At 32.3% G+C, this 19580-nt stretch overlaps 2 protein-coding genes across 6 annotated transcripts in view; one reads left to right on the top strand and one right to left on the bottom strand.

Annotated features, from left to right (window-relative positions):
* LOC105151121 (matrix metalloproteinase-14-like) overlaps nucleotides 1-16829 on the top strand; it is a 25511-nt gene extending 8682 nt beyond the window's left edge. Inside the window, exons 2-11 of one of the 5 annotated variants that reach the window (XR_015546139.1) lie at nucleotides 2049-2172; nucleotides 4220-4327; nucleotides 7002-7156; nucleotides 7292-7594; nucleotides 7674-7812; nucleotides 7910-8046; nucleotides 8304-8624; nucleotides 10222-10408; nucleotides 11696-11821; nucleotides 14906-15445. Coding sequence is in view for 4 of the 5 variants with exons in the window: in XM_011064661.2 (XP_011062963.2) it covers nucleotides 2049-2172; nucleotides 4220-4327; nucleotides 7002-7156; nucleotides 7292-7594; nucleotides 7674-7812; nucleotides 7910-8046; nucleotides 8304-8624; nucleotides 10222-10408; nucleotides 15201-15352 (1626 nt within the window). In the remaining variant the exon portion in view is untranslated. Of the gene's footprint in view, nucleotides 1-2048; nucleotides 2173-4219; nucleotides 4328-7001; nucleotides 7157-7291; nucleotides 7595-7673; nucleotides 7813-7909; nucleotides 8047-8303; nucleotides 8625-10221; nucleotides 10409-11695; nucleotides 11822-14905 lie in introns of all 5 variants that reach the window. The other 4 variants (XM_087409477.1, XM_011064661.2, XM_087409479.1 and 1 more) reach the window with 4 other exon arrangements.
* LOC105151122 (O-glucosyltransferase rumi homolog) lies at nucleotides 16820-19580 on the bottom strand. Its single transcript, XM_011064662.2, has 6 exons — nucleotides 19326-19580; nucleotides 19036-19207; nucleotides 18472-18673; nucleotides 18045-18323; nucleotides 17727-17959; nucleotides 16820-17625 (listed from the first exon to the last, which is right to left on the bottom strand). The coding sequence occupies exons 1-6, from the start codon at nucleotides 19462-19464 to the stop codon at nucleotides 17427-17429; spliced, it is 1224 nt and encodes a 407-aa protein (XP_011062964.1). The 5' UTR covers nucleotides 19465-19580; the 3' UTR covers nucleotides 16820-17426.

Here is a 19580-nt window from a genome sequence, read left to right as displayed (position 1 = left end):
AATAACAAAGTTCAATCAAAGTTTCATTTTTAAATAATTTTTACTTCACTCGAGATAAAGTATCATAATTAATCACAGCAAGTCATACTATCTTTCCTTAAAGATTTCTCGGCGCGTAATTCGGAAATAAAGTAAAAGTTTATTCTCAATAATACATGACGCGAATATAACGCAGAGTATAAGAAGATAAACATGTAAATCTCCCGTCTTCCTTCGCATAGTTCAGCAATACGTGATATCCTGACGTTGATCGTGTGATTTAACCGATAGAATATTAATCAGGAGGATAAGTGTGTACAAGTGTTGTTAAATAACAGTAAATTCCGTAGTCGGTTAGGTCAGTCTCCTCGGTCATTGCTGCTTGTCTAATCTGCCTAAATCTAGAAACATGAGGTACTTTGGTAATTCTCGCGTGACTTACGTCGGACTCCTTTGCGCAATAATAATTTGCGACGATTGTCAGATTCTTTGCTCGAGTGCTCTCGACCATCGTATAAAAGTTCCCTTATATAAATACTACAATTTTCATGTTTTAACAATCTCAAAAGTAAAAATCCAATCAGAACCAATATTAGGTGCTCTGCGAATTCAAATTCTTTATTAACAAATTAATTAGACGGTTCGCTTTTGGATTCTCTCGCTTTTGGATTGCCTTCAATAATTAATGAACAAAGGGAATGATAATGCCAATTTTCTTTGCTGATTCAATCTTTGGAGCTTTTTTTTCAATTTTTAATTTTTAATTATTGTTCAATAATTAACAAAAATAAAAATATGTCCGAAATTACATTTGTACTTTCTCTGCCTTTTATTATTATTCTTTTAACAATCTCGTCTCGTTTTATTAAAAGTTGACATTATTCGAATTAACGAATACATATCCATGTTTTCTTTATGTTAAATATCTTGAATTTGTGTGTAACAAATGCACGTAGGAATTAAGAATACACGTACTTTCGTGCAGTGACCCGAGGGCAAGTACAAAATCAATATCGTTCGGATGTAACTCCGAAAGAATGCACGCGAAGGCAAATTGATTGGCCAACCCTCCATGCAATGGTATTATCCTACTACATTAGAAACGATTGCTTGTCAAGATCGCCATTTTACGTGAATCTAGAACGCGTGAGAGGAGTAGACAACGCTTTCCGTGCCCGATATAAAGGGATGAGTCATTCTTAAAGAGGTAATCTGCACTTCGAACGTAACGTCATCCGAATTGGCTCTAATGATCATCTTTTGCGGGTCGTATCATTCTTGCGACACGCGCTCCTTCTCGTGCGAGAAGAGCACGTCTTGTGTAACATCGGATCAGTATATTTTAAATGAATTAGAAATTTGTCACGTACAATTGGCATTCGCCAACGACGTTGTCAAACGATAAGCAATGAGTGTATTGGTAAAAATCAAAGACTTAGCGCAAAATTGTACGACGGTGCAGAGACATTTTCCGCCTGCGCATAATTATACGCAAACGATCGAAACAGGACCGACAGACAATCACTTGAGGACGTCGATAAATTTACACGCGGATAAGGAAAGGTCTCCTATCTATAGTTATTCACTTTCGTAGAACAAAGTTCATAAAACAACGTCAATGTTACATTATGATATCAAACTTAAAAACTGACTTTTTCCGAAAACATTTTGCCTGCAATTTGGTTTCGCGACAGAATATTTTAATTTCGAGTCAAGAAAATAACAATATACTTTGTTCACCAGAATATTGAGAAAAATATTCGAATGTAATCTTCTTACGAATTCTTCAAATTCAAGTATGAATCACAAAGGGCAAGTGAGAGTACAACGTTGTCGACGATACGCAAAATAATAAACTACAGATGCTTATTACTCCCTTATTATATCAGTTAATATAATTAGTACGTCTCGACTCATTTTGGAGTTCTCAACAAATACAAACTCAATAATTCTCCTTTGGATGTCTGAGTACCATCAAATTTACGGATTTACAAATTGAGAAAAGTTGAATGATATCTACGTATAAGATGTACATACGTTGCATTAAAGAGTGTATTTAAAAATTACAGAATTATCTAGCGCAATACGGATATTTGCCGCCGATAAATCCGGAAAATGGTGCTTTTTTAAGCGAGGCTAAACTGACGGCAGCGATAGAAGAATTCCAAGCATTCGCTGGTCTTAATATAACAGGTATGTTAAATTTTATTTACTTCTCCAAACTTATTTTTAAACACATTATATATTATATACATATATGTATATAAATGCATATACATTATATCATGTACTAGACACATCAGTAAACAAGAATGGATTGAAATGGATTGAAACGGATTCAGATTTTCAGAAGTACACATTCACGAACGTTAAACTGAATCCTTTTCAATCCCAATGTACTTTTATTCATTTATAGAAATTGCATGAAGTACATTTCTTGCCTTTTAATCTAAAAGAAAAATGTCAATTTTTTGAGTGTACTGAGAATATTGTTAAGTTCAAAATTCTGAATAGGAAACACAGTTTTTTAATCCGATTGAATCTTAAAAAGTGAAAACGGACTATGAATGATACTGAAATACGTATTCGGATGATTCAAATAGCTTAAAATTTTAATCCAATCTCGTTTATGGGGTACATATACTTAGAGGTACTTAAGTTTTTATCTAACATTATCAAGTTCTAACAAATAATAGTGATTCATGTGGAAAATTACGGAGAATCAATTTATTCAATGCTGCATGCGTATGATTTAAAAAAGGCAAAAAACAAAACATAAAATTTTATGTGTCTCTTCATGTTTACGTACATGAAGAGACACGTAAAATGTCAAACCGCTTGAAGAACGATAACAGCGATCCCCTGCCGTTGCCTTCCCTGTCAATTTAAACTATTAATGATAATGAATAGTGATGATTCAGGGATTCGGTGAAACGCAACCGAACTCAACCTGACGCTTCAATCAATGAGTCATATTACTGTAGCATCATATTAGTGTAATGGCCCTGTCTCGCAAATAATAATTTTGAAATACATAACAAGTTTTAAAGTCGTAAAAAGTTGTCTTTTAATCGTGATTAATAATTATACGGGCACTTTCTCATAGCGTCAAGTTAATGCAAATAAATAAATATAGAAATCATATAAAAAAGTTACTCGAAGAAATAATAGAAAAGATCAACAAGCAAGCTTCGTCGGTCATTATAGTGTGATGCTATATATTAGAGTCCATGAACAGGGCGAAACAGTAGAATCCAGTGAAGTAATAGAATCCAATAAAAACCGAAGGTGAACGGAAGAGTGATCTAACTGTAAAATTATAGGCCATCGGTGGCGGCATTATTCGAAATGAAACGTGTTTATCGGCCATAATCTGCATCGTTAACACGCATTTGCAACTGCTGATGAACGTAACTCTCAAAAAGAAAAAGCAATGAAAATATATACACAAATCGTATGACTTTTACTTAAATTTTTATTATTATATTATTTTTTGTCTAACTGTTATCACGACTGTTACTACTCATTCGTGTTCATCGCAACAAGATCTTTTCCATGTTAAAGGAAAGAGAGGAAATTTGATAAACAATATTAAATTTGATAAAATATAAACAGTGCATTAATAGAAACTACTAAATGAAAAATACAATAATTAAAATTAAAATTTTCAGAATTATTCTTTGTGATACAAAATATATCATGAAATTCTCTTCAAGAATAAAACAATATAATTTTTAGTGCATCGTTACCGGTGTGTTCCGGCAACCTTTGCACGCCGGCAACGATGAATCTGTAAATATCGAATCGCGTGACCATGCTGGAAAATAGTAATAGCGTATGCACAGGTACTCCCATACTACTTTATGTACTATATTATATGTACTACTGTGTATTATGCATGCATGAGAAATTAATACATGCATAGGGTGCGAGAAATATACACGCGTATACGCTTACACGTAAAAGGGTATAAATGTACTTAACACGAAAATACATCCTCTGCTTCGCATCGATATTGTTAAACTATACTCTGACAATCAATATACGCGAAAATCGGAACATATACAATAATTATTTTTATCACGCGATTATACTTAAAGGATGATAAGAGGCAATAAAATGCAGGGTATCGATTTTTGTGAAGACCATTTGCGTATCCTCGATTTTACAAGAATAAATAATTTTATCATATAATATATAATAATAATTCGTAAATTTATCTCAATATTTTTTATTACAGGTGAATTAAATGAAGAGACTGCTAAGCTTATGGCTACACCAAGATGCGGTGTTAAAGATAAAGTTGGACCAGCTGCCGATGGAAGATCGAAGAGATACGCTCTTCAAGGTGAGTAAAATAGTCGATGTATAAAACTTTTAAATTCAATAGATTTCATCACTTTGCACGACTAATCGATAATTGACAAATTGAAGAAAGTTTAAATTATTTTGCAATCGAGAGTGTAAACGTAACCGCTAGACGTGACACAACTTTTTTTTTGATCGATTATCTAATCACGACGCGGACATTCTCTATCTCGAAACTCGAAGAAAATCTATAATGTAAAATATAATGTCGTGAAACGGAAAGTTGGCTACGTTAACTCATAGATCATATCAGTGGTCCGCGCGTAAATATTAATAATAAAATAACAAAGGAACATATATAGAGTGTGTTCTATTTGGTGCAACGCTCGCAAGCACTTTACTTGTTTACTTGTTTAACGTTTAATAAACAACAAGAAGATTCCATGAACGTTGCGAGCGTCAAGTGGAACGCATTTATAGTAATACGTAGATATAGATTATTTAGTACATCGCAGTCTTTTACGATCACTTTTACAATGAATCACGCCATTTCGACTTCCCGTTGTCTCGTTACTACTACGTGGTATAGTCAGGTTGATATAGAGTCAGTCACCTTAAACGGGTCACGTGGATCTATATCGCGATAACAGTCTATCGGATGTGCTAAATGCATTTTAAATCAGCTACATGAATTCGCTCGAATCAACTGTTGCATTTCGCATCCACTATGCAATTTAACGATAAAGCTACGATTGGTTAATGAATCGACGAGATTCTCTTTCGATAAAAAGAATATGTCAAATTTTAAAAACTCTTTGTATTTAAATAGATAATAATGTTTTTGTATTCAATTAATCTCTTTGTTATTCAATTAGTATATCTTTTTCATTGTCAGATATATATTTATAATCGTGTTATATATAGAATACTGACATAGATTTTCTAAAGAAACATTATGTTTCTATACAAAATCATCTAAAAATGAATTCTACAAATGAAAATAAAATTCTTACAAATTTTTTTTTGCAAATTACGTAGCTTAAATAATAGTAGTTATATTATTGATAATATCACATTATTTTATATATTTATTTTTTTAAATTAGTTTTATTTATATTTTTTCTTTCTATTTTTTTCACGGTTTTAAATATAAAATCGGTGCAGCGTAAACTGGCACACCGGTCTGAGACAAACCATAAGCTAACTTAATCTTTATAGTATTGCGTTATAGTGTCAAATAGTTTTTATCAGGAGCTGAAGGCAATCGCATATTTATGGGAAAATTCTCAAAAAAAAAAAAAAAAAAAAAAAAAACTAGCGTTACGCGTTTACGTCTTGCAGAACAGCACAAAGTATGGATATAAATCAATAAAAACCGTTTTATATAAGTGAAAAGATTCTAGTAAATCTTATATGTATATACATTCACTTGTTGGTATGTTTTACAGATGACTTCAGTAAAAATAAAAGAATAGGAATATGTGACATGTTACTGCCTACTGTGTCAGTTTTGAAGTTATTTTGTCAAGCGCTCTTTTTGCTTATCTTACGAAAAAATTATTGCAAAATTGCAAACAATATTATAAAAACTGTTATATTCTTTTTAGTAGAAGACGCTTTCTAGTTTTTATATTTATGTCTCTAAAGCGTTTCTATTTTTCGCTTTTGTTTGAGAAATATCGTCCTGTGAAATATTTGAAAACAGGATATGTCGATATCGACCTTCCTCTGTATATTTATATTTACATTTATATACGATTGTCTCGCTAAAATGTGCTCGATACTTAAATCTGTTTTTTATTGCTGCACTTTCTGAACTGGTACACACAATGCAATAAGTTGAAGTGAAACAAATATAACACGTTTGCTTCACTTTAACTTATTGCACCGGTTCAGAGCGCAGCAATAAAAAACAGACTTCTTGCTACATTGATTCGTACATGAATGTTCTGTCAACGTAATCGTTTTGGTCATGTCGCATTGAAAATAAAAAAGACCGACAAAAAGACATTCTTATGCATGACTATCGACGGAATAATAAAGCGATCGCAGCTTCACACGGGCTAACCGTGACTTTGAACCCAAGCACGTGCGTTTCATGTTTCAGTGAACTCTTGGTGCTAAGTTCGGCCATGCGTGCATCCTACGGAATGTCAGTTGCACACAGTCGAAATTTAACTCAATGATAATCCAATATAACTGTGTGCTATATTCTTTCATTTTATTCTTTCATAGATCTCGCATAACGACAAACAGATCGTTGCGTAAGAATCATACGAGATGCGCGATATAATTGTAGTACACGCGCAACTGTTGCATAAATCGTAATTCTGTAACCGTAATGAGCACGTAACACGCAAACCGCGATTTTCTTATGAGTAATAAATAATTTACGCACCACGATACAATAACGACGTAACAGCTAGATACTTATAACAGATTCGCAGCATCGGAACAATATAAATATATATATTGGAACATGACGCGTGTATCGCAAGTGGATTCCTACAATATAGACTCGTGTTGTGGTGCATTGGTTGGTGCGTAACGGATGTGCATACGTTAATAGCCACGGAAAATGAATTAACGGTCTTAACATGTGTGTGTGTGCATGCGCGCGCGGATAAACGAGAATGCATCGCAATATTTTTAAACAAAGCAAATATTCTCTCGCGCTTCTCCACGCGTCTCATGTATAAAATACTTTACCGTAGGGTCCAGATGGCGTACGAAGAACCTAACGTACAAAATTAGCAAGTACCCAACTGGTCTCAACAAACAGGAAGTGGAAAAGGAAATAGCGAACGCGTTCTCTGTTTGGACGGGTGAAACTGATCTGACATTTACCCGCAAGACAGGACACGAAAATGTAAGGCCCGTATAATCAAGATATATATATATATATGCTTATGTGACCAACTGACGCAGGTCGATTGTTAAAAATTAAAGAGATAAAAATATCATTATACATTAGTAAAATACTAAACAAAAGTAATTCGTTTAGGTTCACATCGAAATCAGATTCGAAGTAGGTGAGCACGGCGATGGTGATCCTTTCGATGGACCTGGTGGCACCTTGGCACACGCATACTTTCCCGTATACGGTGGTGATGCTCACTTCGACGACTCTGAACGATGGACCATCAGAAGCTACCGCGGTACCAATCTCTTTCAAGTTGCGGCTCATGAATTCGGGCACTCGCTCGGTTTAAGTCACAGTGATGTCAAAAGTGCCCTGATGGCACCCTTTTACCGCGGCTACGATCCACATTTTACTCTAGATCAAGATGATGTTAGCGCGATTCAGGTAACATCCGAAAGACTGAAACTTTCTATTACCAGTTACATTCGTGATCTTGAATGTAGCTAATACTAAATTATTTTAGGCTTTATATGGCACGAAAACTAAATCGCCACGAGGATCGCGACCTCCGCCGCCTGCCGAAGAAGATCCTGAATTGTGTAAAGATCCAAAGATCGATGCAATGTTCAATACAAAAGACGGCGAGATAATTGCTTTCAAGGGTACGTACACTTCGGAGTTGTAATCTTCCATTAGTATTTGGATTCTGCCAAAGATGACAAAGCAAGAATACTGAAGCTATTATTATGAAACTTTCAGGAAAACATTATTGGAAATTAACAGACGACGGTGTGGCTAGCGGTTATCCTAGACGTATTAGTAGCACATGGAAGGAGCTTCCGTCAAATATAGACGCTGCATTTACATACAGGAATGGCAAAACTTACTTCTTCAAGGTAATCGCTCAACAAATGAGCAAAACCCAAAATTGATTGGTTCCTTTTAGTTTATACCGTAGATCAGTATTTATTCCTGTACTAGACTGTACTAGAACTTTCTTTCTCGCTTTCGTCAAATATCAAACATATACCTAGTCCACTTTATGTTCTAAAAGTATACATTGATTCAGCTGTAGAAAACAGACCTTATGTCGACATTAATCAATATGCAGATTTCATTCACTATAATTGACACTGCAATTATTTTACTTTAGGGCACGCAATACTGGAGGTACATTAATACGACCATGGACGGTGATTACCCGAAGGAAATCAGCGATGGTTTTACTGGCATTCCTGATAACATTGATGCGGCTACCGTATGGACTGGAAATGGCAAGATTTATTTCTACAAGGGTACGAAATTCTGGCGCTTCGATCCAGCGTCGAAGCCACCAGTGAGAAGTAACTATCCTAAACTCATCCAAAATTGGGAAGGCATACCGAATCACATCAACGCGGCAGTAACATATAAGAGTTATACATATTTCTTCCAAGATAATGCCTACTATCGATTCAACGACCGATTATTCAAGGTAAGCACGAGTTAGTTTTTAAATTAATTTTTTGTTCATAGCAACACTGCATATAGCAATATGATTGGAAAATAACACTAGCGCAGTGGAGCTTATAACGTTACATAATAACACGCGCGTTCTTGGTTTCTGTCTCGTATTACGTCCCAAATTACGGAACATATCGTTACATATACTCTTCAAGTTCTTTGAAGTGGAATCTCACTCTCAAGAGTAAATTGAGCCAGTTTTTGAAACAGATTCAATTTTCAATCTTTAAAAGTGAGATTTCACTCTTCATAGTGAAATTCACTCCAAAGATGACTCCATACGGTCAATAATACTGTCAGTATTAACAAATACTGACAATATTATTAATGGATTGACGTAAATCTGGATTTTGATTCTCGAGTATCATCTTTATTAGGATCCATGTCACATATTATAATGCAATAGATACATAATGTACGTAAAACTAAAGTAAAATATATTGTCAGTAATACTGATCGTATGAAATTGTAAAAATATTGATGCATATCTGTCAGCATTACTGATTCAATATTACTGATTAATATTATTGACCGTGTAGAATCATCTTTAAAGTTTTAGAAAGTGGATTTTTGTGATACGAGCAAAGTTCGCATATAGTAGGCAATGCCTGCTGTACATTGGGCCGTGCACAGAAAAAAAGATTTAAATCAAGATAAAGATTCTTAAATCAACCATAATATATTCATAATATACAACATAATATACAACATAATATACATAATATATAAACAACAATATTGTAATCTTGCTTCAAGGATATTAATTTTGATTTTATTAAATTTCTTTTGATGCAAGTATTACTTTACATTTAATTCAAGACTTGCTCAATTAAAAATCTTACATCAATACAAATTCAATCAAATCAAGACTAAAATCTTTAAAGCAAGATTACAATATTTTTGCTTATATAGTATTATTATTGATTTAAGAATAGTCTTTTTTCTGTGTGTCAACATTGCCCAACACCCAAAAATATTTTGCCATTTAGCGGTTCTGTGTTAATGTCAGAGGATTTTCCATTTATATATGACCTCAACAGGATACTCTACAAAATAAAGGAATTTTGTATAATCATAAAGTATTGGATTTAGGATTGCAATCTTCTCAATCATCCTGGAAGGATGTCATGCACGCGTACTACGATAGCATGTAAATGACAAACTTCTAACAAATAAACGTGTCACTAGTATTTTTTGTATATCTTTTGTATATTTTTTGTATATCTTCTTATTTCAAAAGGCTATTTGAGATATTATAATAGAATTTCTTATAGAGGAATTTATTTTTGATCATAGCTCATGTGTTCTCATTTTTATAGATGAATACGTGTAATAAATACACGCACCTGATTAATGTAAGATTAATTAAGATTTTTTTGCTTAGAGGAAATGCTAAGAGGAATTCCCCGCTTATCAGCAGAATATTTTTTTTGGATGAACGCGATTGGGTTGGGCAATGCCGACACTGCCCATTTGCGGACTTTGCCCGTAATAGATATATATGTAGAAAAATAAAATTCTATAAAAATATCATATTATATAAAACAATTATCTCTTTGGCTTACCAGGTTGACGATGCTAATCCTGCCTTCCCGAGATCAACAGCGTACTGGTGGTTTGGGTGCAAGTCTGCTAACAAAGGAACACTAGGTAATGATCGCTGGCCATTCGCATTTGCCAGTAATCTGGACGTGGCTGATACATACGACGATTACGGTAATCTTGACAGTGTTGGTGACATCATTCTAGACGCAGGTACAAAATTTCTATCGAATCCTGCCTACCCTCGAATAAACTTAAAAGATATCCATTGTCCGCGACAATGCTTATCCTAAATCGAATGTCTCTTGAAGTAAATATCTCGAAGAATAGCTCTTCATTTTTTAATTAATTCATAAAGTTAATTTCAGACTCTTCTGTATTCTATTATAGATTTTATTCTTCGGTTTTTATGGACACGTGCGTCGAGAGTAATTACTGTCACTGTACTTATATTAGTTGCCATTAATACACCGTCATAATAAGAATGTTCCTAGAACAACGAGATGAATAAATTTCCGCGAATTTACATGAATTGCGCTTCCTTTAAATTAATACTTTGGAAAATCGCGACAGTGGATATCTAATATTCTGTGCTTTGCTCTGTTCTAATTCACTGAAAATAATAAACGTGCAAACAAATAATCCCCTTGGCATGAAGGCAGGCAGGAAATCCGATATTAAAAACTTTGATATCTCTTATACCTGGCTATAATACTGGGGCTACTTTCCGTGAAAAAGACACATGCATGCAATACTTAAAAAGAAGAAGAAAATCAGGTTTAATTCTTTAACAATTAATACAAAGTTTAGATAGAACAAAATGTTAAATAAACTGGTAGGTTCGCAAGTTAAATTATTGTTATAACGTTGTAACGTTGTAACACATTCTGAGATATTACGAGCATGACAATTCAAAATGACTTTCATATTTTATCGAGTCACAGATCGCTAAAATCGGATATGACACAACTCAAATATTCGTATACATAACGAAATATATTTTGAACATTACTAAACGTATCATAATTCAAACTGTCGACACGGAAGTTACGAAATTAGGTAACTGAAACATAGGAAAACAAAGTAATGCTTGCACGATTCGTCTGTACGCATAGAAACGATAATGCTATTATTTTGGCAACCTTTCTATTGTCTATTCACATCACTAACCAAGCATACTCAAAATTGCAAATTAAATAATCACATTATTATAATTTTATGCTTGATGAAACTAGATTAACATTTAGTGCATATAAAACATTAATTTATTAACGTCGTAATGTTATCACTTGTTAACTTTAATGTTGCATATAATTTTAAACATCTAATCGCTATTATATTGTAACAACGCGTATTACAAACTCGTGAATTGAAAATTTTTCGTTTTGCAATTCGTTTCATGGCTTATATCGATTCTTTATCGAGAAAGCTAATAATTTCACTTATTATCACTTATCATCGATAAGTCTGCTGTACATTAAAGCCCAGAGTATTTATTAGCCAGGCGATGGATGAGAACAAAGTATTTGATTTCTGAGAACTTCAACATCGAAAAGTAAATGGTGATAGATAGCGCGAAAGGTCGCCGTATATCATCGTCGCCGCATCCAGTTTGACAAGACAAAAGTAAATATATATCTTAGAAATAAGAATCTTTTTTTTACGTTCTCTCTCTTGTTCTTGTTTTTCGCTTACACGGACGGCTTTCATTCGTTATAGCACATTACGGTTATGGTTCGCGTTGACTATTTATGCCTTTTTTGTTTCTTTACGCGTATTCTATCTCTATTTTTGATCTCCCCTAGAGTGACTTTTATTATTAATACAGTAAAAATATTATATGTGATATATATATGTAAAGCATGAATCTTTTCCTGTATCTTGCTTATCTCATAACTTTAATGACACACGTAGAAGATAGTGAGTAATAGCAAAGTTTACACACATCTCATCAAAAAACACGCACCAACTTACTCTAAAATACATGCACATGAGAGCACACGCGTGCACCTGACATAAGCGTGAAACAGGGAGGTGCATGAATCACTGCCGTTGGCAGTTACGTTGTTTGGAACTTAATCTAGCATAAAAGCGTGTTTTCGACTTGTAACAATACATCCTTCTAACAATAGATCGACTCTTACAGGAAATCCTTGCTCCTTTCGATTCTGATTTTCATTCGTTCTTTTCTTCTGTTTGTTTTTTCACGTAAAAAATATTTGTATTCGCAAATATAGTATTTTACATGCACGCCTCGTTGCACAAGTATTTAATATCAGATATCCATCGTGTCCGTCGAAAATTAATATTTTCATGTGTTTTGCAATCACGCATTAGTCCTGAATCGCACAATCCTTTCCTCTTTCTTTAATTTATCGATGGGGTTTTATGAGAAAGTGCACTCTTGACTTTTGATACTGATAGATAAGTTTTCTCTCTGTATTCTTTCTCAGTGATCTATTTTATCCATATTTTTATTTTACTTATTTTATTTTCTCTAAATTCTTTGAAGTAGAATTTCACTTTAAGAGAGAATAACTTAAAGAATGAAAATTGAAGCAGTTTTGAAAAAGAATAATTTTGGCTCAGTTTTCAATCTTTAAGAGTGACATTCACTTTAAAAGTTTTAGAGAAAATTTGAATTACTTCTGTTCCGTAGATAATTGCTTAAAATTGATGAGAACCTATAAAAAAAGCTATAAAATATCTCTTTAACATATGTCTTTTTATATGAAATTTATAAAACTTTTATACTATGTATTTCGATTTTATTTTACTATGTGTTCATTTATTTTTATATTATACAAGATCCCATTTTAATTGCCGTAAATATTTCAAAGAATATATATACTCGAGAAAAAATGTTATATATAGACATATTATATATAATTATATATCAATTTTATATACAATTATATATGTATAAATAAATATGAAACATTTTTTCCTGGATAAGAAGATATGGAAAATGTTTTCGATAAAAGTAGTGGCTTGAGAGAGCAAATAATGATAAACTCAACTTTTGAGAAAAATAAATTTTTCAAGATCATATGAAGATTATCACCATTTCGTTTAAATATGATGTCTCCAATAATTCTGCACATAATAGTTGAAATATCAAAAAATTTCAATAATTGTCAAGTTATTTTATATTTTATTCTGATATATATTGAAATGTGTATAAAATATCTCGTATACTATTAATTTTTTTATAATGGTACCTTAATACTTTTTTATGCATAAAAAAATGAGATCTATTGTGTAAAGAAAACAGATAATTTTTTTTTTAAATAGCGATAATCTTCACATCTTGAAAAACTGACTTTATTTCTTTAATTAATTTTACTATTATTTATACTCTATACATACATTCATTCCAGTTATAATACATCTTAAAAAATAAATACTTTTATTGTTAGAAAAATATAAAAATAGTATAAAAAATAAATATATAATTTTCTATTTTCTAAATTTCTTGGAATGAAATTTCACTCCAAAAGAATGAAAATACTACCATTGAAATTGAAAAAAATATTTGCACTCTTGAATAAGAATGGCAGATTTTCACTATTTTTTTTTAGAGCAAAATATTTCACACTTTTGAAATGAGAGTATCTCCAAAAAAAGGAGTGAGATTTCTTTCCTTTGAAATGAGTCTCACTCCAAAAGAGTAAAAACCTGCTACTCTTTTTCAAGAGTGCTAATGTTTTCTTCACTCTTTTACAATAGTGGCAGTATTTTAATTTTTTTGGAGTGAGATTTTACTCTAAGAAATTTAGAGAAATTTATTGCCAATAGATTTTCTAACAAATGTGAACTTGTAATTGTTTTTGACAATTGCGAACGAGAATGGTCACGAGATAGAATACAGAAAGTTTAAATCTGTAAAATTTAATTTAATCAAAATTTAAGACATGCTCATTACTTCTAGCATGGGAATCTTTAACTCCTATTTAAGTTATTTAACATTATAAAATATCTCATATATTGACATTCTCATGTATTTGGTGCTTTCAATGAAATGGCTTACCTTCATAATGACGTTCTAAAATCAAATTCGTATCCTACGAATTTAATTTAATTTTGCAATCATAGTTTTAATTATTCGCTTAAAGCAGGCCTATCCAATTTGAGCTCTGGAGCCAAAACGCAAAGCCATCGACACAAAAAAATTCAGTGTAAGATTTCGGGAACTGTAAAGTGTCGATAAACACTCAGATATCAGCACTTTACAGTCCCCGAAATCTTACTCACACTGAATTTTGTTTGTGTCGATAGCTTGCATTTTGGCTTCGGAACTCAAATTGGACAGGCCTGGCTTTTAAAGTAATGTTACGACAATATACTTACAAATCAGGCAGCCATGTTGAGCGTGTTCAGATTCCCATCCGAGTGCCACCCAGATATCACTCTATCCTTGTTATTTACCGAATGTTAAATAAGGATGACATGACACCGGAGAACACTCAGGTGAAAATCTGAACGAGCCTGAATGTGAAATTTATAATTCGACATTATCATATAACCTCTTTCTACCGATATAAAAAGTTCAAGCGTATTAGTAAAAATTATATTTACAAAATTAATTACCTGAGAATAGCACTAAATACTGAGCTGTGAACAGACAACAACGATGTTTGCTTGTAAAAAAAACCATGAGAAGGAAATGATCTACCACCCGCATTAACCGGGAGCAATCACCTTTTCCAGACGACAACAATGTACATCCCGAATTCGGGAAAAAGTGAGCGGTCAAAGCGGCGCGACCCACGACCGGTACACGTGCCAAATATCCCGATTATTTACACGCGGAAAAACCAAATAAAGTTCCAAACAACAACAGCAACGGCGGCAAGAGAGCGAGAGTGAGAATTAATGGCCGACATCTTCGTGCCTGTTTGATTGACCTGTACTGTTTCGCGCTCTCGAATGTGCGCACGCGCCGTTCTGCATGGCGTGTCATTCGAGATTACCCGCCACTACGATTCAAATTTGAATTCGACAGGAGGCACCGATGAGCTCGTCACATCATCGTCGAATCACCATCATGAAAACTCTGGGACGCCCGTGAATTCGCTGCATTCATTGGAAAGCACACGGCAACTGTTGCTCAGCATCGTGACAGTGATCATCGCGAGGTTCATCGTGGCTACGTAAAGGCAGCGATGCAGTGACTTGAAACTCGAATCGATATGCGTGCGGGAAATGTGATCAAAAGGTGTCGATAGAATTTTTGTTTATTTTCGAAAAGTGAATGTCAATCGAAATCGTCGTTGGTGCGACGCGTTCAGGAAACGCTTGCGCTCTCGGTAATTAAGTAGATAGTTAGAAAATTATGACGAGCAATAAAACCGCCGCAATTAAACTGTCGAGTTGTTGCGTTGTTGCGCAAGCGTATGAGTGACGCAACTATAGCACATATTTGAATTGCACTATTCAAAGATATATATATATATGTGTATATAATGTGTATGTATATATATCTTTCAATAATGTTTCACATGCAGTAACATAACATGGAATGTTCTACACTGCCTATTTATTCGCGTGTCCATTATTCGCAAAGACGTTAAACATCAAAGGCACTTATAAATTCCTTAGGATCCAATCATTTGATTAGATCGCGAGGTGTATAAAAAGATATTCGGACATTGCGACATGACAAGCAATAATCGGATTCTTTATTGACAATAAAGAAATTAATTATAATTAAAAAATATTTGTTGATCAATTAAAAGTGTTATGTGAATATTAGACTCTCCTACTTACGTAGTGTAAATCCTAAAATATTTTACGTAACAGTAAGCAATTACAGTCTATTATATTACTTTCATTAAATATCTAATCTTATTTGCATGCGCAATACATTTTTATATTGTATGTAAATATCTATACTACTAATGTCATCGTTGCTGCGTTGCGAGTATTTTAAAGTGACTGTTATCTTATGATGCAAGTGCCTTAGAAAGTATTTTTGTAATTTATACAACTCTTTGAAATGAATTGTAAATGCCAGATATGTTCAAGCGCAACTTTTTCTATACGTCATTTCAAACTAAATGTTTGATTTCGCTTCCATTATGCGACGTTGCGTATGTTTGAAGAGAATCCTTGTTTTTATATAAATGCTTTCTTCACGATTGATAGCTTGTTTATTTTGTAGTTTTATATACAATAATGTGTGTGTGTGTATATATATATATATATATATATATATATATATATATATATATATGTATAATATATGTAGAAATATATGCATATTATGTATATATATATATATGTGTATATATATTTATACACATATGTATGTCTGTGTGAGCGTTCATATGTATATGTACATACATATACATATGTTTAGAGTGTAAGTGCAAATTGTCAGACTGATCTGACATTAATGGTGCTGTATGTGTGAGAGTTTATGTATCTATACAATTCTTATTTATATAAAGTGCCTTTTTCTTTTCTAGATTTCTATTGTGTAAAATAAAAATGCACTTTAAAAACGCATTTAGTAAAACATATAACAATCATCTTTTGATAGAAATGAAGATACTGCAAGGAAAATTATATACATAAAAAAACTGTTCTTCGTTCAGTATTAACAGATGTTATAAAACAGTCTTAATACTTGTATGTATCCTATATTTTCTTACATTTCAAAAAGTATTTTAGTCTAATACGAATGTTTGACCAGTACTTAATTGTTAAAGATTATACTTAGCCTTTAAGTATTATCAGAGTACAAGAAGAAAGGTTTTATATTTTTCATTAATATTTGTTGAATAAGAGAATTTCTGTACAACACAAAAAAAACTTTTTTTACTATTTGATCTTATTTTAAACTCATTATAAATTATTGATTATCATTTCAGGCAGCTCGAATATTATCGTCTAATACATAAATTTAATTGTGCAATGCCTTTCTTTGTATTACTACTGATATTAGGATATTAATAATTCATATTGAAACTTGCCACGCTATTTGGTCGTGCCTTAAACAAAATCTCTATTGTATTATATTTTTCATTGTCATATAAATAATATTAATAAATATATGTTTATTTTAATCATTTCATATTTTCAATTGCATTTATTAGCTATATACGCATTTTGCTTATATAAATACACTCACGCGCGCACGCACACACACTGGTCGTCTCTCTTTTATTTATATATATTTCCAGGAAGATATCGCACGAGATTCATCTTTAATATTTGTACAAAATCATCATAATTCCCTTCTAATATTTATGAGATCTTTTTTTAATACTGGATTATATGCTAGAAGTTTACTGTAACTTTTAAGAAGTTGTTTCCAAAAATGTATAATGTCTGACATTCGTAAATTATTCCATATAAAGTCTCTTCCGCGATGAGCAATCTTTTTTGCTAAATCGTCATTGTTCCTTGCAAATTCAATCAAATCCCTGAAAAAGTAATAAAACAAAATAGACCAAAACAAAGAGATTAGTAGTTTGATAAAGGTTCAAACATTAATAATATTATAAGATTAAATGTGACATCTTACTTCAACTCTTGTTGATCTGCATTTTTGGGAACGGGAATATAATGAATCCATGGTTTCATTGCATGATAATAAAATTCCATCCACTCGTCGCTGACGTGAAAGACTAGTGATCGGCACAAGAATAGATGTTTATGTCGAAATGAAGCTGCCACACCTCGAAAATTAAATAAATATTTGTATGTACAATGCGACTCTAAAGATACTTCTGACGCTGGTGTTGCGTGCAAAGTGTCCTAAAATAAAATTCAATTTTGTCTTGTATATTTCGCGTTATTACACATATAAAAACCGCTAATGTGAAAGACAATGCGACAATACCTCATTAGATTTCCATGCTTGATTCTTAGTATATTGAGCATCTACTAAATGAGGTTTATTACGACTTAATAAAATTAAATTATCGCGTTCCGAACTTGTTCTAGATCCACGAAAAAATCCTTTACTTTCTTTCTCTTCCCATGAAATCTCCAAACTCGCCTTATTCAAAGTTTTACGGTGTTGATCCCATCTACCAAGACCACGGGGATATAACGAGATAGCTGGACCACCTTCCCAAAATGCCCATGCTGGATACATAATATCATAATATTGTGGTGTCTATAAATACATTTTGCAAGCTGCACAGCTCTTATTAATTTCGACAAACAGAACATATAATTGTATAAATATATATAATATATCCTATAAGTTATATATTGTTATAAAAATCTTTAAAATCTTTAAATAGATAAGAATTATCTCTCACCTTACTAAATGAAAAAACAGGTATGGCATTTCCAAAATATTCGCTAGATTGAGGATAATCTCTAGTATTTATAACTAAATCCATATCGGATAAATTACCAATTATTTTTAATAAAAAATGTTCAATTCCAGCACATCTGGCTGGAAACATGCAGTCTTTCTCTCTGTACAATTTACCTTTGATTATTTGGTAAAATGTACCCCTGTGTGCAAAATTATAAAATTTAAAAAATTTAGTTGAAAAGGGCAAAAAATATGAATATTGGATCTGTTTTCTATAACTAAAGTAGTGTACACTTTAGGAACTTAAAATAAAATAGGTACAATATTTGATTAAAGCAAAAATGAAAGTTTTAGTTTAATACAAAAAAAAACAGGCCCAATAAAGTTTGGTTCCAACATAAGATTAACTTTAATCTCAATTTAACTTAAATATTTATCTTTTTCTTTAATTTATAAAATTAGAAGAAGATAAAAAGCAAATTTATAAAACAAAATTAAAGTTAATCTTACATTAATAAAAACAAGGTCTAAATCACTGATCTATGTGATATATCACAGATACCTAGTTTTAGCAGCTTCAATCATTTCTTTGCTTATGCCCTTCTTTGTAAATGGCCTTAGGTCTCGTACAATTACATCTTTATAGCACTTATACTTTGTGTTATTACATTCTTTATAGTTTTGCTCTGCATTTTGAATCGCCACTAGATATTTCTTGTATCTTTCATTTGTTTCTAGAAATAGAAAAGATGACATATATAATCGGGATTTTTATAATATGTATGTATAATATCGCATCGTATCGTATCATATATTCCATAATTATTATAGTTAATTTCTAATAAATGATACCTTTCGTATATAGTGAATTTTGGTGAGCAACCTCATTTTCTTTACAGGATTTTATCTCATTATCTGCTGAACAAAATTGTTCTTCACACAGGTGACCAGCGAAAATTGTCAAATATATGATATAAACTAATATTAACATATTTTGTCAACACAATTTGTAATCGTTCAAGTCCAACGTAAAAAACTCCGAAATGTGTGTGAACTATAAACAATAAACATATGCGCAGGTGGTTTTGTAGCTGGTGACATCTATGC

Source organism: Acromyrmex echinatior, chromosome 9, assembly GCF_024713525.1.
Source record: "Acromyrmex echinatior isolate Ae372 chromosome 9, ASM2471352v2, whole genome shotgun sequence".
Classification (NCBI taxonomy): Eukaryota; Metazoa; Arthropoda; class Insecta; order Hymenoptera; family Formicidae; genus Acromyrmex; species Acromyrmex echinatior.
This window is presented reverse-complemented; position numbering and strand designations above follow the sequence as displayed.